At 37.4% G+C, this 20,178-nt stretch overlaps 1 protein-coding gene across 1 annotated transcript in view; it reads right to left on the reverse strand.

Annotated features, from left to right (window-relative positions):
* Positions 1–7,631: 7,631 nt before the first annotated feature.
* LOC107087748 (receptor-type tyrosine-protein phosphatase H-like) overlaps positions 7,632–20,178 on the reverse strand; it is a 14,216-nt gene continuing 1,669 nt past the window's right edge. The window contains exons 3-11 of the mRNA XM_015379481.1: positions 16,034–16,685; positions 15,085–15,342; positions 13,781–14,053; positions 12,295–12,415; positions 11,451–11,614; positions 11,103–11,363; positions 10,700–10,963; positions 9,676–9,773; positions 7,632–9,544 (exon numbers count right to left, since the gene is read on the reverse strand). Of these exons, the coding sequence (XP_015234967.1) occupies positions 9,473–9,544; positions 9,676–9,773; positions 10,700–10,963; positions 11,103–11,363; positions 11,451–11,614; positions 12,295–12,415; positions 13,781–14,053; positions 15,085–15,342; positions 16,034–16,685 (2,163 nt within the window). The 3' untranslated portion in view covers positions 7,632–9,472. The remainder of the gene's footprint in view (positions 9,545–9,675; positions 9,774–10,699; positions 10,964–11,102; positions 11,364–11,450; positions 11,615–12,294; positions 12,416–13,780; positions 14,054–15,084; positions 15,343–16,033; positions 16,686–20,178) is intronic.

Raw genomic sequence — 20,178 nt, forward strand, 5'->3', positions numbered from 1 at the left:
GTGTTGTTCAGCATGGGGGTGAGTAGAAAATGAAGGCTAATCATGTTTTGGGTGTACTATTCCTTTAAGATGATAAATATACCCGTTATTTTTTCTACATCGTTGTGACATTTTGGCGATCTCGCAATCGCTAGTTTGTTGGCTCTGCGCTGCCGTAGCGCAAAGATGTCTGCCTCCATGGCTGCGAGACCCGCTCCTATGTAATTATAAATAACGAATTCTATGGCAACGCAAATATTAAGGTTAAGAGGCTGAGCTCGTAGATGATGATACATAACATATTTATGTATAATATATTACATTTCTGACTGTATATCCCTGTAATTATTACACACTGTAGCTTTAATCTGTTGACGAAACTAATTTTCTGCATCTAAATTGTCCCCTTCCCTAGTGGAAAAAGAATACGAGCTCTCAATACCAATTAGGTGTAAACCAGGGGCTCTGGAGCTGGCCTAACAAGAGGTAGGCTCTACTTACTCCAGACTGAGAAGAGTCTGCAGCCATAGTAGGAACTGATTGGCTGTGGCCAATTGTTTACCGCTGGAGTATAAAGAGTTGGTGGTCTTACTGAGAAAGTTCAACACACATAAAGGCCATGATCTAAAGAAATGTAACCAAGAGGAAAAGCCTGCTTGAGCTAAAGCAGAACAGTGATTTGAGTTTAGAATTGAAACACAAATGGTTTGGCGTTGTTGTCCACAAGTGCACTACTCTGGGTCAGGTACCAGGGGTAAATTCCCTACAGACACAATGGAACGAAGGCCACAGTAGGGGCAACTTTGGGTAGAAGCTGCAAACCACAAAACGTTCAGTTAAAATCTGCAAGATGGCTAAGAAGTAGCAATGGATGATGTTCCAGGCTTCTGCAAGTCAATGATTGTACACACTTGTTGCTGCAAGGCCCTGTTCTGGGTGTAAATCAGTAAACATCACTTGCTGAGGGACTCTGGAAGAAGCTGCAAGGCATCACCAGGCAAAGTAGAGCAATTTTAGGCAGCTATAGAAGCAAAAATGTAGGCGTCCTGCTACACAATCTCAGGTAAAACTGTGTAGCAGGGCTTTTGGTTTAGGCTTTTTGATAAAGCTAATATTTAGAGTGGCTCAGGTTATCCTGAGCTATCTATATGGTGCTATAGACTTAGACTGCTGGAGGACATAGGAGACACTTTTCAAAATTCTGCTTTGGTGTATCTCTATTCCCGAAGTCTGGAGTATCTGTTAGGTCAATCTCTAACTTGATGCCCTCGGATCATAGAAGCTTCATCTGGTCCGTTCCTGTTTGGCTGTGAGACCATCCTGGAGAAAAATATCAGATGTGCTGCTGCCATTAAAAACTTTTGTATAGATGTTGTAGCTTGGTCTGTTTTTCAGAGTAATCCTGTTTCTCTGACTGGGACTAACTTGATCTGCTCTCTTTCATCCTCTAACATGGGAGCTGGCTCTGAGCTCGTCTGCCTGGCTGTGTGTTTCCTATCGTCTTTCGTATCTCTGCTTCTTTTTTCTTTGTCTGCTTCTGTCTCCTTGAACCCCAGTCGACCTCAGCAGATGGCTACTCACACTGAGTGGTTCTGCTGGAGGTTTCTTCCTGTTAAAAGCAATTTTTCCTCTCCACTGTCACTACATGCATGCCTGATGTGAGAGATTGCTGTCGAGTCAATGAGTCGATGCAATCAGCTGGTTTACATTAGATAGAAAACTTTGAACCAATCTTACTGTATGTTCTAGTTGTATTCTCTCTGCAAAAGTGCCTTGAGACGACGTGTTGTGAATTGGTGCTATATAAATAAACTGAATTGAATAAAAACCTGGTAATGATGGGATCATGTGGGAGTTTTAGCATTGGGTCTAAGTCAGAAAATGGGACCAAATTAGCTGTGCAGGGGATCTGCGCTCTCCAAGTGCTTTTCAAGATGTTTTTCTTTTTAGTACTGTCAAAACAACACTGCAGTATTTCCTGCTATCAAACCACAATTTCTTTGCACCACCAGTTTTATCTTTATCTTTTTTTTTTTTTTTGATGTTCAAAACAACAACACACATACTTGCCACAGGATACAGCAAAATGTTCCACATGTGCACTTACTGTGCCCCATGCTAGTCTTCTTAGAAGTATTTTTAGAAGACAGAAAAAAATGCAGATTCCGGCCCCTGTGGTGATGATAATATTCTGTCTATGTAAAGACAGTCCGCAGCTCCTTCTTAAACCAGTTAGTAGAGATTAGATGTATTTTAGAGGTTGTCTTCATTTTAGTTGGTGGGTTTAATTAGGCTAAAAGGGAAAGATAACCTGTTGGTGTCCAAAAAGACATCAATATGTGGACTTTAAAGCCAGAGGTAAGTATACACTGACAAAGCCGCAGCTTTTAGTTGGCAAAAGAATAAAAGGAGTCTTTGTCCGTAAACATACAGCGCCTGATGTACCCAAACAAACACAAATATAGATCTAGAAGTTGCTGAGATGAATTCATCACATACAATGAAAAGTATTTTGGATGGTTTAAATCAGGATTACTAATTTGACCTCTTGTTGTTAAGTTAGTAAAGGTATGGGATAGCTATGGATGCATGTTGTGGCCGATTGCATTGTTATGATTAAGCATTAAGAAGTAATTTGTTTTCTCCTGAAAACCCCATCTTTCTCCAACAGAGGAAATTATAAAGCTTACCTTCACATGGTGCAGTTTTTGGTGATACCTCTGTGCTGCCTTCTGAAGCCATCTGTTTCTTCAGTTTGACTCTGCATGTGTTTAGACTTTTCCAGTCTTGCATTCACACATTAAGAGCACACCACGTGTTTTTTTTTTAGTATGGTAGTAAAAGAAAAAAAAAAAAAAAAAACTTTGCATCAGTGGCAGTTTACAGAGGAAGAAGCCAATGTGTGAAAAGCACACGCCTGGACTATGAATACAAGCTTTTTCTTAAACTCTGGAGGATTTTTGTGTAGGTGTGACATGTTCTCATACAGCTTTTTAAATGTACAAACAGCTTAAAAAAAAACGCTCGATGCAGAAGTTTAAATAGCTTACCATACATTGTGCAACCGATTGAATCATGATGGGGCATTACCACTGGGGTGTTTTGCAGTTTGAAATCTTAATTTGTGTCTAAACTTCAGCTTTCTGGTGGATTTCTTAAAACGTTTGTTTGAATGGGTTTCACATAATTCTCTTTCCTCCAGTAATAAAACCATACATGACACTGCCGCTACTTTACATTTAGATAATGTCTTTTGGCTCATTAACTTTACCTACCTGTAATGATACACAGTGGGAACAGAAAGTATACAGACACCTTTAATTAATTTTCCCCCTTTGTTTCATTGCAGCCATTTGCCAAAATCAATAAAGTTAATTTTATTTCTTACAAATGTACACTCAGCACCCCATCTTGACAGAAAAAAAACAAAAATGTAGAACTTTTTGCAAATCTATTAAAAAGAAAAACTGAACTATCACATCATCATAAGAATCAGACCCTTTGCTCCAGTATTGAGTAGAAGCACCCTTTTGAGCTGGTACAGCCATGAGTCTTCTTGGGAATGATGCAACAAGTTTTTCACACCTGGATTTGGGGATCCTCTGCTATTCTTTCTTGCAGGTCCTCTCCAGTTCTGTCAGGTTGGATGGTGAGCGTTGGTGGACAGGCATTTTCAGGTCTCTCCAGAGATGGTCAATTGGGTTAAGGTCAAGGCTCTGGCTGGACCAATCAAGAATGGCCACAGAGTTGTTCTGAAGCCACTCCTTTCTTATTTTAGCTGTGTGCTGAGGGTCATTGTCTTGTTGGAAGGTGAACCTTCTGCCCAGTCTGAGGTCCTGAGCTCTCTGGAAGAGGTTCATTTCCAGGATAACACTGTACTTGGTCGTATTAATCATTCCTTCATTTGCAACCAGCCATCCTTTCCCTGCAGCTGAAAAACATTCCCCTAGCATGATGCTGCCACCTCCATGTTCCACTGTTGGGATTGTATTGGGCAGGTGATGAGCAGTGCCTGGTTTTCTCCACACATACCGCTTAGAATTAACACCAAAAAGTTCAACCATAGTCTCATCAGACCAGGATAATCTTCTTTCTCATAGTCTGGGAGTCTTTCATGTGTTTTTTTTGGCAAACTCCATGCAGGCGTTCATATGTGTTGCACTGAGGATAGGCTTCTGTTTGACCACTCTAACTGGTGGAGGGCTGCAGTGATAGTTGACTATGTGGAACTTTCTCCCCTCTCCCTCTGCATCTCTGGAGCTCAGTCACAGTGATGATCTTTGGGTTCTTCTTTATCTCTCTCACTAAGGCTCTTCTCTCATGATTGCTCAGTTTGGCTGGACTACCAGATCTAGGAAGAGTTCTAGGAAGAGTTCTATCCCAAACTTACTCTATTTAAGGATTATGGAGGCCACTGTGCCTAAGAACATAAAGTGCTGCAGAAATTCTTTTTCAACCTTGGCCAGCTCTGTGCTTTGCCACAACTTTCTGAGCTCTTTGGGCAGTTCCATCAACCTCATGATTCTCGTTTGCTCTGACATGCACTGTGAGCTGTAAGGTCTTATATAGGCAGGTATGTGCCTTTCCTAATCAAGTCCAATCAGTTTATTTAAACACAGCTGGACTCCAGTGAAGGAGCAGAACCATCTCAAGGAGGACCCGAAGAAATGGACAGCATGTGAGTTAAATATGAGTGTCACAGCAAAGGGTCTGAATACTTATATTTCAGTTTTTCTTTTTAATAAATTTGCAAACATTTCTACATGTGTTTTTTTCTGTCAAGATAGGGTGCTGCTGAGTGTACATCTAGAAATAAAATGAACTTGATTTAAGCAAATGTCTGCAATGAAACAGAGGGGAAAATGGAAATGGGTCTGAATACTTTCTGTACCCACTATATGTTAGGGTTGAAAACTTTAATTACAGGTTAATACGAGTTGGTCTTGATGGATTTATTGAGGTGAGCCACATGCTTTATACCGGTATTACTTTAAACAGTTCTAAAGATTTTCAGATTTTGTCACAACCTCTGCTGGGCAATCATCAAAACCACCCATTATATAACAGTTCACTTCTTTAAAGCTGCTGAAGATAACCTAAATGTGTACATTTAAACGTTTTAGCCTCTAGATGTGAAAAGGTAATATGGATGTGCTTCAAAAGATCCAAAATTGTAAAAGCAGTAGGAGCTGGTTTTGCAAAACATGGACTTGAAGGGTGTAACATGTCAAATCGTTTGTTTTTTTCTTGTAAACATGTTGAAACCATTTTCACTTTCCCTATAATACTTGATTTTGCGTTTTATTTAAATCTAATACCATGTGTTTGGGGTTTGTCAAACTAAAATGCATATACAGTGTATACTTTTTGGTTTATGATAAAGAATGGCAAAGTTTGTACTTTGTACTTGGAAGACACGCTCGTTTCTCTGTAATGGGTGGAGTTATAGGATCATGTCCGCATATACAAAGCAGTCGAATTTACATTGAATTTGCTTAACCTGACCTAGTTATGTTTATTTGTTTTTTGTGAGCAAGGTTTGCCATTAAATCCAGAATTCATATAAAATAAAAAACATTAAAGCTCCAAAGTCCTATTACTGTCAAACATGGGCGGTTCTAGACAGGAGCCAAAAGGGGCCACTGCCCCTGTAGAACTGGTCCTGGCTCCTGTTATGGCCACTGTACCAAAAACATACAGTGCAAAAATAGAAACATACATTAGTATTTTTACACATAAGTAATTTTTTTTTATTGGAATAAGTGCATGTTCCCTTGATTTGAGCAAGTAGGTCAGACAATATGTGAAAGACTCCATTAACTTATTTTGAGTGCATAATATTTAATCATAATATTTTTAATTGGAAAAATACTTATTCCTTTTGTTAGATTAGCATAATTACTATCTCAGTTTAAATGCAAATACACTTATTTTAAACAATTTTTACTTTTTTTTTTAGATCATTCTTTGCAGTGTGATATTAAATACATTTCTTATGATATTCGCAGAGAGAAGAGACTGATTTATCCCTTGGAACAATTTAATAGTTTGCCTTTACAATTTACTTTAAATTATTCAGAAAAGAAAGTCAGGTTTAAGCATCATTTGTATTAAGATAGGATCTAAATTTTCATCTGTTAGATCGGCAGTCTGCAAACTTAGCTTTGCATTTATACTACATGATGCAATCTTGCTCCCCCTCCAATCTATTTAGGGTGTTTGTCATTTTGATCCCTGCCCCCTATGAAAAAACACTGCTCCCCCCGTACATTTCAGGTTGAGGAGTTTCTAATGATATTAAATTAGAACTAAAAGATCAAACTAGACAGGCAGAACAACCAGAGGTTGGGTTAAGCAGCGCTTCTAGTTGGGCTCTGGTTCAGTGCTTCGCTAAACAGCTGCGGATTAGAGGTAGGAAAAACAGACATAAAGCTGGAAAGTAAGGCATAAATGAGTTATAAATAACACAAAAAGGAAATATGGTAAAATGGGGGCAGAGAATTTTCTAGAAAAGTGGTAAATACAAAAAACCTTAATAATTAAAGAATGAGAAAAAAATCTCTTAGGTCATGTTGAACAAAGCAGACATTAGCAACAAAAAAAAGCATTTTATATTTTTGCATTTCTTTAAAAATACATAACATTACCACATAATTGTGTCTTAAATGTTATTAAAGCAACATCTCTACTCAGAAACAATTCAAATGTTGATTATATATTTTTATTGAAGCAAAAATGATCAATCTATAAGTAAAAAAAAAAAGTGCATTTTATTTTTGTCCCATTTTATTTTAAATTAAATGTAGAGCCAAACATTTATATATTTGACTGAAGAACAAATGAAATCGCCACTACAGCTTGTGTACCAGAATTTCAGTCCAATGAAAGCCTCTTAAGACAAAACAAAACAAAACAAAAAAAAAACAGATGAGAACAACAAGTTTTTATTAGCTAATACTAACTAAAGACAATCCATTTATCAGGTCCTGTCACATCTTTATAAGAAAACAACCGTTAAGATACTTTTCAGGAACAATAGTTCCTGATTGCAAGTTGTTTTGCCCCAAAGAGATCTTTGGTTTGGTGTTTTAACAGAAAAAAGCTGAAATTAATTTTCATAATGATTTTTTTCCACATTAAACATTTTAATCATGTTTTAAATTGTCTTATAAAGTTGTTAGACATTTTATCAGAAACCCTTTCCATTATCATAAGGCCTTGGGTGGGGTCAGTGGATGAGGGCAACATTGATTTTCAGAAATGTCAAATAAAAAAACCCTTAACAATCAGACAGGTTTCAGGTATTACAGGAGACAATCCCCCCCATTTAACGACAATCCCCCTCTTTAACGACCGACCTTCAGAATCAGAGACAGGTTTCAGATATTACAGGCGAACAATAAAACCAAACGACCCACTCGTCGGTTTACATTTGCATGTTTCCAAGCAATACAAGGCCTCGTCTATATAAAGACTCAAACTCCAGACATTTGAATTGAGAAAGCTTCCTGGAGAGGTGGCAAAACGTCTTCAAATCTTGGAAACCAAGTCCAGTGGATTGTTTTTTAACTTTTACGTAAAATTAAAAAAATAAATAAATAATGAGATCCTAAATTACTCTAAGATACATTTTCAAACTTCTCTTTTTTTATCAAATGAAAAAAAAAAAGAAAATAGCGCCACCCAGTGAAGAACAAAATATTTAAAAATGCAAAACTCCAAACCAACAAAGATGAGCATCCTTTAGACTTTAGCCATTATACTCCAAAACTAGATAGATCTACCAGGTTTTCAGCATAAAGCTATTTGGGCATCAATATTTCAACAAAGCAGTATTTCCCATCTATCCAGCAGTAATTCTTTAGCATAGATGCACTTAGGAAAATTGAGAATTTAGAAAGCAGCAGTAGATGTTCACTAATTCTGGCCGGCTTGTCAAGTTACATCTGAGATTTTTAAGATTTGCTACATTTTATTTTTTTATGAACCAGAAAGGATCATATTAAACATGCAAGCTCAGATATATTCATTCAGTTATCTGTGATTCAACTGCCTACAACCAAATGGTTCTTACTGTTACACTTACTATGTAATGTTATTTAGAAAATATATTATTATAGTTCATTCTAGGAATGTGGTTTTGATCAGGAAGAATCTAATTTTGCAAATGTAACAACATAGAGGAGAGTGCTTTTAATAAATGTAAAAACGTCTCGCCATAGCCCTCTGTCTATAAATGTACACATTAACTCAGGCAACAATCTTCTCCTTCGCCATCTTTGTCTCCTTTGCCACTGTAGCGTTGTTTCTTTTTCTTCTCAATTTTCTTTTAAATTTTTTCATTAAAATCACTGGTTCCAGTGGGGTGAAATAAGCACTTCCCGTTGCCATGGTGACTCGTCAGATCATTGCTCCACCGATAATGGCTTTTCACTCTTGTTACGCACGCGCTTAACTCTGAGTGGCTCTACTTAGAGTTTATTGAATTAATTCATAGCACCTGTTGTGAAACCAAAAACTCAGAGTTCCCGACTTTAGGCTAGATCAATTTAGAAATGTGGATTTGAATCAGAGTTTGTTAAACCTGCTTCATGAAACGGACCCCTAGATAGCATCTCTAGGTATTTTTCTTTGGTGGAGCAGCTGCTATTTCTGTTTAAAACAGGCTGCTCCTCTCTGTGGTTTACCTATGATATGTGATATGAAATTAGTAAAAAAATATAACGTAAATAGATGAATTGCTTTCCTGATTTGGAGATGGATTTAAGGCATAGAGAAAGCTATTGCAGAGGCCCCACATCTGCCTGCTTTAAATATAACAAAGGCATTAACATGATACAGTTTGTTCACTGTCCTAAATCAGTCGTTAGATAATCTAACCACTTTGAATTCCATCAGCAGCACTGCTAACACTACCATGTTGTTGCAGTGGGTTTTAAGTTTAATAGACTCACATTATTTTTTAATAACAAATTTCTTTTCAATGTGTACATAAAACTCCTCTGTAAATGATAGAAAAAAATATCATGAAAGTAAAATAAAACTAATATACATGTGGAGTGTGTTTGGATTTTTATTGTTTTTAAGACATTGTACAGACCAGAGCTTTATGCAGGTCAGCTTGAACCGTTCTACATGTCTGGATGGATCATCTGAATGGGAATTGGATTTAAGGTGCACGGTAGTAAGAGATTATATATGTTGTGAATGGGCGCTGTACAAACTGAAGGAAAATTCCTCAGAAAAAGGCTAAAGATCGGATCAAAGCTATTTAAACAGAATGCTCTACGCTTTAAAAAAGACCTTGGCTTGTTTGGAATATGTATAAAAACTATTTGCAAACTAACAGAAAATTATAAACTGTTCAGCTTTTTCTTAACAAGTTCCTCAGTACTCCATAACTAAAGGTTCATGTTATCATTTAATGTTTCTTACCATGTCTAATCCTCAAATAGAGTTTCAAAAATCAAACTTTAAAACTTCCATAACATCTTTAAGTTGAGCTGCCCTTCTGGAGTTTATAGTAAACGTGTTGTCCCAGCTCTTTCTCAAAATATTTTTTCATCTGCAACAGAACACAGAGACACAGCTCAATATTTTGCCCAGCAGACCTAAACATAACTTAAAACATAAGTTAAAACATAACTGGGTAAAACCTAAGTTACAATTAACCAGACTTAGTGTTGTCTGACTTACATCATCAAATACTTTATCCCTGGTTTCGCCTTTGTCACAATACAGAGTTGCTTCTGAGGAACAGAGCATTGACAGATCGATTTCCACTGGATCCTCAACTGTGGGAAGGAAAAACAGATGATGAGGAAACTAAACACCTAAACAGACTCTCATTCATGGGACAAATTTGCATTTACAGAGACATAAATCCAGGCAATGGGTAAGTGTGAGAATGGGATGCTTTTAGTTTTACTTTGTCACGAGGTTCGGAAATATGAGCATTTAGTCAAACAACCCTTTTAAGGTCACGCAGCATGTCTGACCTTTGATGTTCCACTGTAAAAGGTTAGAGACAGTTGCTTCCTTATTCAGCAGGATGACATACCATTTCACAAAGCAAGGTACATAGAAATATGAAGGTGTGAGTTTTGAATGGAAGTACTGAGCATCATTATCATCCCCCATTAGTGTCTGACCACACAAATGGACAAAATACCTTAAAGGTATAGTCAATAATTGTCAATATTGTCAATTATTCTGGTGATATGTTTACGTAAGGCCGTCCAACGTGGTCGTCCCCATTTTCAATTACTGGTGGTGAGTCTGACATAGTAGAAAAATGGCTAATCTTCTTTTGGAAAGTAAGCTTGTACGAGCGATGCAAACAGCAACTTGTGCTTGCGCATTCTCTCACGCGTTAAAGAGGCGTTCCCTCTCAGGAGCGGGTACAGCGTTGTACATGCGCATTCTTTTTAAAAGTGGAGAGGGAGGGTTTTTTCAAAAATTAGCGAAAATTCTCCACTATAGCTTTAAATCACAGAAAATATGTGATAGTTGCACGGAATCTGCAGATAATATATACATTAAATCCTGGATATGATGGAAATGGGAGAAAATAAAACAGATTTAAATATCCATCCATCATTTTCTGTCATGTTGTTATACAATATCAAATCTTAAAAATCTTAAAAATTGGATTTTGTGGTTTTAACGTGAGAAATCTGCGAGTTTTCTTTGAGGCCCATGTGGCTATAATGATTCTCACCCGTCGTCCCGCTGCACTTCGCCGGTTGACTGGTCGTGTTGTCGCTCAGGGTGAACACCTGAAAGTTGTAGGTGCTTCCTGACTTCAAGCCCGTAAACTTGCAGTGGGTTTCATTGACTGTTTTATTATTATCTGTGTTCCAGAAATCCGACTTGATGTTGCAGATATATTCACGTGCTGATGAGTTTTTTGGGGCAGTCCATGTAAACTTGAGGGAGTCTTTTGTACTGTTGAGGACCTTGGCGTCAGTAGGAGGAGATGGGGCTGAAAAGAGAAAGAGACACTTAGGAAAGTTTTTTTTTTTTTTTTTTTTAAACAAGAAACCTTTAAAAGTAAAGTAATAATCATCTGATATCAGCATATTAATTACGCACGTCTTTATGATCTAATAAAGTAAACTCACAGGTAAAAATGAAATTTGTCGTGTTTGGACTTCGCAGATTGTTAGTGACGGCATAGACGTCCACGGTATATCTGGTAGCAGTTTTCAGATCTTTAAATGTCACATTATATGCTGTTATGTTTTTTTCTTGGTCTAGGTGTCCACTGTGTGAAAGCACGGCTGTGAAGTTTGAAACCTCTCCATGTTTAGAATCAAAGCTCCAATTGGCTGAAACCCATTCAGGACCTGCTGCTAAGGTCAGATTTGAGACGGGTCCTGGAGCTGTTTGAGTCAGAAAGAATGGTTAATGTCAACAAATTAACCATAAAACAGATTAAATAAACAACTGAAGAATTAGAAAAGATGTACCAGTGTATGTTGTAAAATGTACAGTGGCTCCGTTCAATTTACAAATGCTGATGGCCGTCACATTGAAGTTAATCTGTTTTCCATTTGGCAGGCCCTTCACCTCAACTTCAAAAGGTTTGGCAAGGAGATCCTTCGGATAAGTCACATTAGCCTGCAGGTCCAACCTGTTATAATACAAACACACTTGCATTACAGAGAGAAAAGGGCTGTGTCCAAATGTCCGCCCTAATCACTATGTAGGGCACTATATAGGGGTTACGCCATTTTAGATGAGTGTCCGAATGTCTAGTGGATGAAAAAGTAGTGGACTCTAAATTTCCCAAAATGCACCTTGAAAAGTAGTGATCATCCATGGTTACTAGACAAGTAGATATATCCTGAAATGCTTTGCAAGGAGAGGTCTCCTTGCAAAGCATTATGGGATTTGCTGCAACAGCGGCCTGTGATACTACATGACAGCGGTGACTAATAACAAAGATGGCGGAGGCACCCTGCAGGGAGGTGGTCTCACATGACCGACAGGGAGCAAAAAGTACTGATCACCTGTCCGCATGGACTGAGTTCGCTATAAAGTCCGCTATATAGTCCTTGCTCTGTATAGTGATTGAGGGATTCAGGAGTTAGCGCGGACATTTGGACACAGCCAAAGACTTTTGCTCAAGCAGCTACGACTGAGGTGACTAAAATAGGATTTGCTTCATCATGGTGTATGCAGCGGATGATTAAATTCAATGAAAATACGCAACAATTAAACAACCAAGTTGACCTGAGCCTTAAGGGTGAAATAATGATAAGAAAACCTAACATTTAGTGCTTTCCTTGACATTAACCCCTTCATACATACAAATTTCTATCCATGGCTTTCACTTCGAATCCTGTGTAATTTCCCTCTGGCGGCTCCCACTTGAGCTTGAGGTGTGTGTCACTGTTATCAAACGCTTCCAGCTTGGACACCTTGCTGGGACCTGAGAGAGGGGAGGGAGTCAGAGAGGAGGGAGAGAGTGGACAGGTGGTTATAAAACAGACAAAGCCTCTCTGTGAGGTTAGTGAATATTATCCCAAATAAGAGCAGGCAGCTGTCATGGTTCAGGTAAACTGAGGCTAGAATTTGCCTTTGCTGATTTGAATGTCAGATAAAGCCTAAATAGGCAAGGACTTGGGTTTATATATCATATTTCCTCTACAGGCCCTCTGGTAAGGTCAAAGCAACCAAAACTATCAAGTTGAAGTACTCAGGGGGCCAAAGCTGTTTTTAGTTTCTACATTTTTTTTTTAACTCAAAAATGTAGCTGTGCAGTATTTTAATGAAAAGAACAAAGTAGTCCAATTTCTGTCAGAGAAGAAGAAAGATCTATACATAATTGTAGATTTTAGAGATAAATCTTTGCATGTAAAAAAAAAGCAACAACAAAAAAAAGCTAATGAAGTCCTTTTTTCCCTTTGTCTCTTTGAGTGTCTTCATTGACAGGGACAAAGCTCACTACTTGTTTTGCAAACTTTAACAAATATTGTTCTTTCATTAAAAATGTATATATATTTTTTTGTATTTGCTTTTAAAGGCCATAGACAATGATGTCTGTCTGGATTAATGCATTTCTTGTATTTAAACGCTAATTTAGAACCATTGTTCTCCTGCTCTTTTTTTCCTCCATGTGCAATGTTTTGTTATTGTCGTGTTTAAGGATTGTGACAATGAAACGTAAAATAACATTTCTATGAAAATTAATGAAATAAAATGCAATGTCTTTAATAAGACTATAAGCCATATAATGTTTTACACTCTACATGAGAAAGTTTCATCTGTTTGTGTCTTTTTTCTTAAGTTAAAGGTATAGTGGAGGATGTTCCTTTTCTGGGTGGATCATCAAAATAAGTGTTCCTCCTAATTATCACTCATTCTGTTGAAATGTTTACCTAAAGCCATCCTAGGTGCTCGTCCCCATTTTCACTTAACAGTGGTGAGTCTAGTGGAAAAATCCTTCTTTTGGAAAGTAAGCTTGAATGAGCGATGCAAACATCAACTTTTAAACAGAGCATGCACAAAGAGAAATGGGCTTATGCATGCTCTCGCACGGGATTAATAGGCGTTTCCTTTATGGGAGCGGGTATAGGGTCATGCATGTGCATTTTGTTTTAAATTGGAGAGGGCGGGCCTTTTCAGAAATTTGCAAAAATCCTATCTTATACCTTTAAAGTTGCACCACAGTAATTGAGGCTTATTGAAAGGCTACAAATGACCCCTGAGCCAGAACTTTGGACATCCCTGCTTTAAACAGATGGACACACAGCTCAGCAACAGACGGTTTAAATGAAAAGTGATGTAAACTTACTGGTACATTCTGATATAGTGGCGATATCGCTCCACCTGGTCCTGTCTTCCACCCCGGTGGTGACAAAGAAAGTGTAATTGTTTCCCTGTGTCAGACCATCAAACACCAAACTTTCTGCAGTTATGTTGTCCTTAACGATTGACTCAGTGTCTACATAGTTAGAATGAGCTGTAACTTTGAAGAAGCCGTAGTTCCCTTCAGGCTTCTTCCAAATCAGAGTGACAGTTGTTTCTGTATAATTGGTCACAGTGAGGTTCTCCACCTTCCCAGGGACTATGAGGAGGAAACAAACCCACAGTTAGGCTTTTCAGGTTGGTATTACTTATTAAGTCATATCAAGGCTACGTTAGCTGTACTTCAAGCAGTGTTATGCTTTTTGTAAAGCCTAAAAGTTCTCATTTAACCAGTGCAGCAGAAATTTGTTAAACTTTAGTTTTTTAGAAAAGCAGAGGTATATTTCTGGGGTAGCAGAAAGCAAAAGTGAGAGCGCAAAGCAAAATAGATCAGAGTCTGTGGCAGCTTTCACCACTCTGACACGTGTTCATGAAATAAAATAATATTTAATCTGCTTTTTAAATCTACAGGCAGCTCCTGCCCTATAAAGACCTGACAGTGAATAGTACATTTTAAGAAATGCATATCATTATTTCAAACAACCACAACTTTCAGATGTAAAAAGAGAACAAAAGGATTTAATTTATATCGTTTTAAATTATGCAAAGGCAAAAAAAAACAATCAACTAGCACCTGTTTAAAAAAATGAAGTAAATACAGCGTGTACGGAAAGTATTTAGACCCCTTTAAATTTTTCAACTCTGTTTCAATGCAACCATTTGCTAAGTTAAACTTATTTCTCATTAATGATGTTTCAGTTTTTCTGTAGTAAATTTGCTCAAATTTTTGCATTTCTCTTTTTTTTATGTCAAGATGGGGTGCTGAAAGTACATTAATGAGAAATACGATCAACTTTATTGATTTTAGCAAATGGATTCAATGAAGCAAATAGTGAAACATTTAAAGGTTTTTAAATACTTTCTGTACCCACTGTATGTAGTTAGATAAGAAATGGTAAAAATCTACATCTAGGGGATTTATAAACAACAGTAAGACATGTTTATATTTCCAATGAATGTGTATTAAAAAGGCATGCAACAAGATAAACACTTTTTAGCTTAACGCTTTTAATTTTTCACACCATACCTTTGTAATTTATGAACATACGTCATAAAAACTTCATTTAATTCAAATGTAAGGTTAAAAAGTTTGGTCAGCAGATGCATCGCCTGCTTTAATGAGCTACTTACTGGTGTAGAAAGTGCCGTTCTGTGGGTTGAGGTCCCTGCCACACTTCACAGGAAACACTTGGATGTCATAGCCTGTGCCTGCAATGAGACCCTCAAGGTCATAGCTCAAATTCTTGAGGGTTTTGGTAATATTCGTGTCCCCTTTAGCAGAGAGCACCACTAAGCGATAGCCGCTGATGTCACCAGGCCCCTTTTCCCACATCAGAGCTGCAGAGGAGGCTGTGATATTGGATATGGTGACACTCCCCATGAAGCGGTCTGAAAGGAAAAGAAAAAACACAGGGTCAGCATGGTTTGTACTAAAACTGAAATCTCGATTACAATGCAAGTTGTATTTGACAATAAAGATAAATTGATAACAAGGAACGCCCACTTGCCCTAATATATTAAGATAAATAACAAAAGTGCTTCTATAAGAAATCCATTAAAAGAACTCAGAAAGCGAAAGAAACATGTTTTTTTTTGTTACAGCATAAACTTAGAGGCATTAATGCTGAAACACTTTCATTTTTTACTTTTTTTACTAAGTTTTCAATTGGCTTTTAACCTTTTTTCCAACTTAATTTACGGTAGGTAATATATCATTCAACGGTTCATGTAATTGGTCAAATTAACATGTACAGCCACGCAGCAGTATCGTTGCGGGATGACTGGATATACCAGTTGAACATTTTACTCTTTAAAGAACTAGGTATCTTATTTAAATTAATTATTTTGGTACCACAATCCCTGCTTTGATGCATACTTCAGAACACTTAATTTCTTTCAAAGTCTAATTCTCATTAGAAAAAACGTTTCAAGAAAATCTTTAAAGGATTTATTGGCTTTATTTGCAAGTTTATAATTTTCAGATTTCTGCCATGAGTCCTAAAGTTTTATACTGCTCACGTGATTATTTTGTGAGCATCAAGCTGCAGAGGCTAGAAGCTGCTTTTTATCTCAGCCTTACCTTCATAACAAATGGAAGGTAGCTTTTCCCAGCATTCCTTTTCAACCCAAGGCCCAAACCTGAGTATGACCACACAGGAGTTTTCAATGTAGTTTTTATTATTCTCTGGAATGATGGGCGGCAACATAGGAGCTCTTTCGCATGTTGAAATGACAGGCGGCTGCGGCGTGGACGACCAGAGTGAGTGCGAGCTCGTGGTGTTTCTAGGGTCACTGGTGCCCGCATCGCTGTTCACTTCAGTGTTGCTTGCACTGGTGCCCTCATCGCTGGTCACTTCAGTGTTGCTTGCACTGGTGCCAGCATCGCTGTTCACTTCAGTGTTGCTTGTTACCATTGATTCTGTGTTTGAACCTGTGGAGATGGAAAATCTAGCTGGTGGGCTGGTGGTTGTACTGTTGGGAACCGGGCAGGTGCAAGAGCAGCTGCAGCAGTCAATCTTTGGCAGAGGGGATTTAAACACCGGCCAGCCAGGGTACCAGTTCTGGAAGAAAAGTGGATCCCCGTTGGCCCACCCTGTCCAGGGCGTATCGTTGTTACTGGTTCCTTTGTAGTTTATATACTTGCGAAGGCCAATCCAGTGGTCGGAGTTGGCCATTTTGGAGACGATGTGGGTGTTTTCTGGAGTCAGAGTCACCATCTCCTTATAGCAGACCTAAGCAGACATGACAAAACAGTCAATTTATGTAACTATGTTCTAAAATGCCAATCATGAAGGCTAGGATCTGAATATAAGGAAAGATTGAGATTTTCCAGTCCGAGAACCTGAGCTAAATCGACTGCGTGGTGATAACTACACAAAATCCCCAACGCCAAGCTTAAGCTTCTGAAAGGTTCTGTTAGTTTATGTTTACAAAGTCAGATCTCTACCAGGATACCAACCTGTTCAAATGAACTTTACTCATTCTGGTCAGAATTAGGCCAGAGGCTTTTTGATCAAAACAAAAAAAATACAGCAACTTGCTGAGCTCGACTTCGTTAACATCAGTGGCTCAACATGTATATATTTGAATCTGCAATTATAAATGCATCAATGTATAAAATCAATAATTGCTTCAATCTTTTGAATCAAAATCTCGTTTAGAAAAAAATATAGAGGTTCTAATATAGTTGTTTCGGTTGTTAGGATAATTATCATTGAAGATGTGTGAGTTTATTGCACCTTGGTATTGGCTGTCTGTTGCGTGTCAGAACTGATGTTTTAATCTAATAAGGACAGTTCCTCTGTCTGGATATAGTTATAATCTTCATTCTGTACGTGGCAAAGACTTGGAAATGGAATGAGAGCGGTGTCCTTCGCTAAGAACAAAGTGTAATACTTTGATAAGGCTGGAGCCATGGATGTCTAATCATCTGCTAATGATGTAAAATAAGAGTATGTGGCAGACTGGAGGTGTAAAAAATGCTTTTTAACTGTAAATCGGGGCCACTTCCATAGAGGTGAGCCCAGAGGGGAACAGCTGCCTTCTGTAAACACTAAAACAATGTCTCTGATCTGAGTAAGATTACAATTTCTATCAGAATCTGTTGTTATGTCTCTTGGTTATTTAATACATGTTAATTATGAAATCCTGCTCAAAGAGTTCTTTAAAAAGAACCGGAGAGATTGAGTGTCATGGGGCATACACAGAGCCCATCAATAACACCGTTGTTTTGTTTTTTTAGCTGGGCTGAAAAGCCTGAATCATCTATTTAACCAGGTCTTAATCCAAATGGTTTATGCAAATGGTTTGTTCTTTTTTGTAATGTGTGTGAGATAGCAGACCAGCATAATCCTTTTTACGTAATAACAGTTTTATACTATGAAATTTTCAAGCGTTAACAATTAATGTTAGCTAGAAATACTGGCTTCATAATTTATAGACAGTCAACATATTCCATTGTGTAAATGGAAGCTTCTCTTGTCACTGTAAAGCATGTAGTGGATGAACAGAGGTTTTAACTTTTAAGCCTCCTTTGTGACAAGTTTCCGTCACTAGTGAATGGGAAAGGTGTGGTCAGGTCCTGACATCAGCAATAAAACTTTCTATTGGAAGTTTCGAACAGACTTAAATGCTTCCAATTGAAATGACTGATTTTCTCTTCTTATTAGAAATTATTCCTTTCTTGCCTTTTTAAATACCCTTTCTGGCTGAGCAGCCTAAACAAAAATTATTACATCCCTTAACCTGCAAAGCTAACATTCCTCTTTTCCTGTCTACATCATTCAAATCAGCTGCTCAACAGAGGGGGTTGACTTTAACCCACCCATTCCTTTCTTAAAGAATACTGCTTCCTTCAGAAACACCAGAGTACAGATTTTATTATTGTTGGGACAAACTCCTAATGCTCCTTTAAGTTATGAAAGATTGTGACCTTTTATAAGCAAGAAGAAACTTAATTTGGGTTAAAAGAAAGGAACGATATGAACAAATATATATATATATATATATATGAACAAAAATAATATAATGGCAGCAGGTTGCACGCAAATCCCATAAAATCCAAGAAATTAAAAAAGCAACAATGACTAACCAGTAAATGATGTCACACTTGAGAGGAGGAAACTAACAAAAGGTTAAATATCAGTAATCTATTACGGACTCACCAAGTGGCCTCATCTTATGCTGACGTAATAATAAAATTTAAAACCAATGCAGACCCATTTTCTGTTGGTTGGACAGCTTTTTATATTAGAAATCCCAGTATTTCAGACTTTGTGATGCCAAGAACTTTGGAAGAGAAACACAGAAATGCCCACAGAATCACAAAACCTCCACTATGCTCAATAGAGGCCATAAGGTTTCATCTTTAGTTTTTTACATAAGACACAGTAAATGACTGACCATTTTTCCTTACTGTAAACTGTTTTTTCTTTCCTTCTCAAAGATTAACCTGACAATCAAGTGAAAAACTAGTCAACACTTCTGTGGTTTTATTCTTTGGGAAACAAGACTAAGGTAGCAATAAAACCCTCACCTCCAGATCAAGTTTATTATTTGCAATTTGTGGACTTTAACCAGCTTTACTCCAGGAAGATTTTTAAAAGTCCAAGCTTTTTTTTAATGACAGTTACCTTGGCTAAGATTTGATCATCTACTAATTCTATATGCGACTAGTCAGCAGTTAAGACATACACTACCTAAAACCTTGAATTTTAGAATTTCATCAGATTGACCTTCTCCACAAATATATTTGATAAAAGGATGTCTGTGTATCTTGCCGTTACCAAACAAAACTGTTATATAAACACTTAAATTTTGCCTTCATCAAACCATACTAGACTTAATACAAGTGTTGCGACAGATGAACCTAGAAAGCTTGATGAAACGATAACCCAGGCAGGTTGGGTTCCACATTACTTCCTGACTTAATGCCAGGTGTTATTTGGCTTCTAACTCAAGCCTTCCCAAAAATTAGCTATCGCTGCCCTCGTTTATGGAATAGCCTCCCGCCGCACATTAGGGAGGCTCCTTCCCTGCTGAATTTTAAAACACGGTTTGAGACATTTTTATTCACTGGCTTTTAACACTTACAGGACTTCGTTGTTATGACGTTTATTTAGTTTTGTTATTATTGCCTTATTTTATATTTTAGTGCTAAAAATGTAAATGAGATGTTTAATTTAACCATCTAGTTCAGTGAAGTAAAGGCGTGCAATTAAAAGGTCTGCTAGAAATCTCCTGTCCAGGGGTGATGCTGAGAAACTAGTCCATGCATTTGTTGCTTCAAGGTAGGACTATTATAATTTTTACTATTAGGAAGTCCACAAACTGTAGTTAAAAGTCTTCAGCTGATCCAAAATGCTGCAGCCAGAGTTCTGATTATAATTAAAAAGAGAGATCATATCTCTCCTATCCTGGCTTCTCTTCATTGGCGTCCTGTTAAACCCAGAATCGAATTTAAAATCCTCCTTCTCACATATGAAGCCTTAACCCTTTAAAGCCCGATCCAAGAATAAAACAAAACAGAAAGTTACTTTTTTTTTTTGGTTTGAAGTCCTTATTTGGCCTTTTAACAAAATATGTAAAAAGAAAAAACAGAAATACATTTTTGATATTAATAATTTATTACTACGTGATAAGTCAATATTATTTTTTGTGTAGTCATCTGCCCTCTGTTATCAGGTATATCTGATTGTGTACAATAGGATTTTGAGCAAAGTTTTT

The sequence above is a fragment of the Cyprinodon variegatus genome, unplaced genomic scaffold (genome assembly GCF_000732505.1).
Source record: "Cyprinodon variegatus isolate N-32 unplaced genomic scaffold, C_variegatus-1.0 Scaffold193, whole genome shotgun sequence".
NCBI lineage: Eukaryota > Metazoa > Chordata > Actinopteri > Cyprinodontiformes > Cyprinodontidae > Cyprinodon > Cyprinodon variegatus.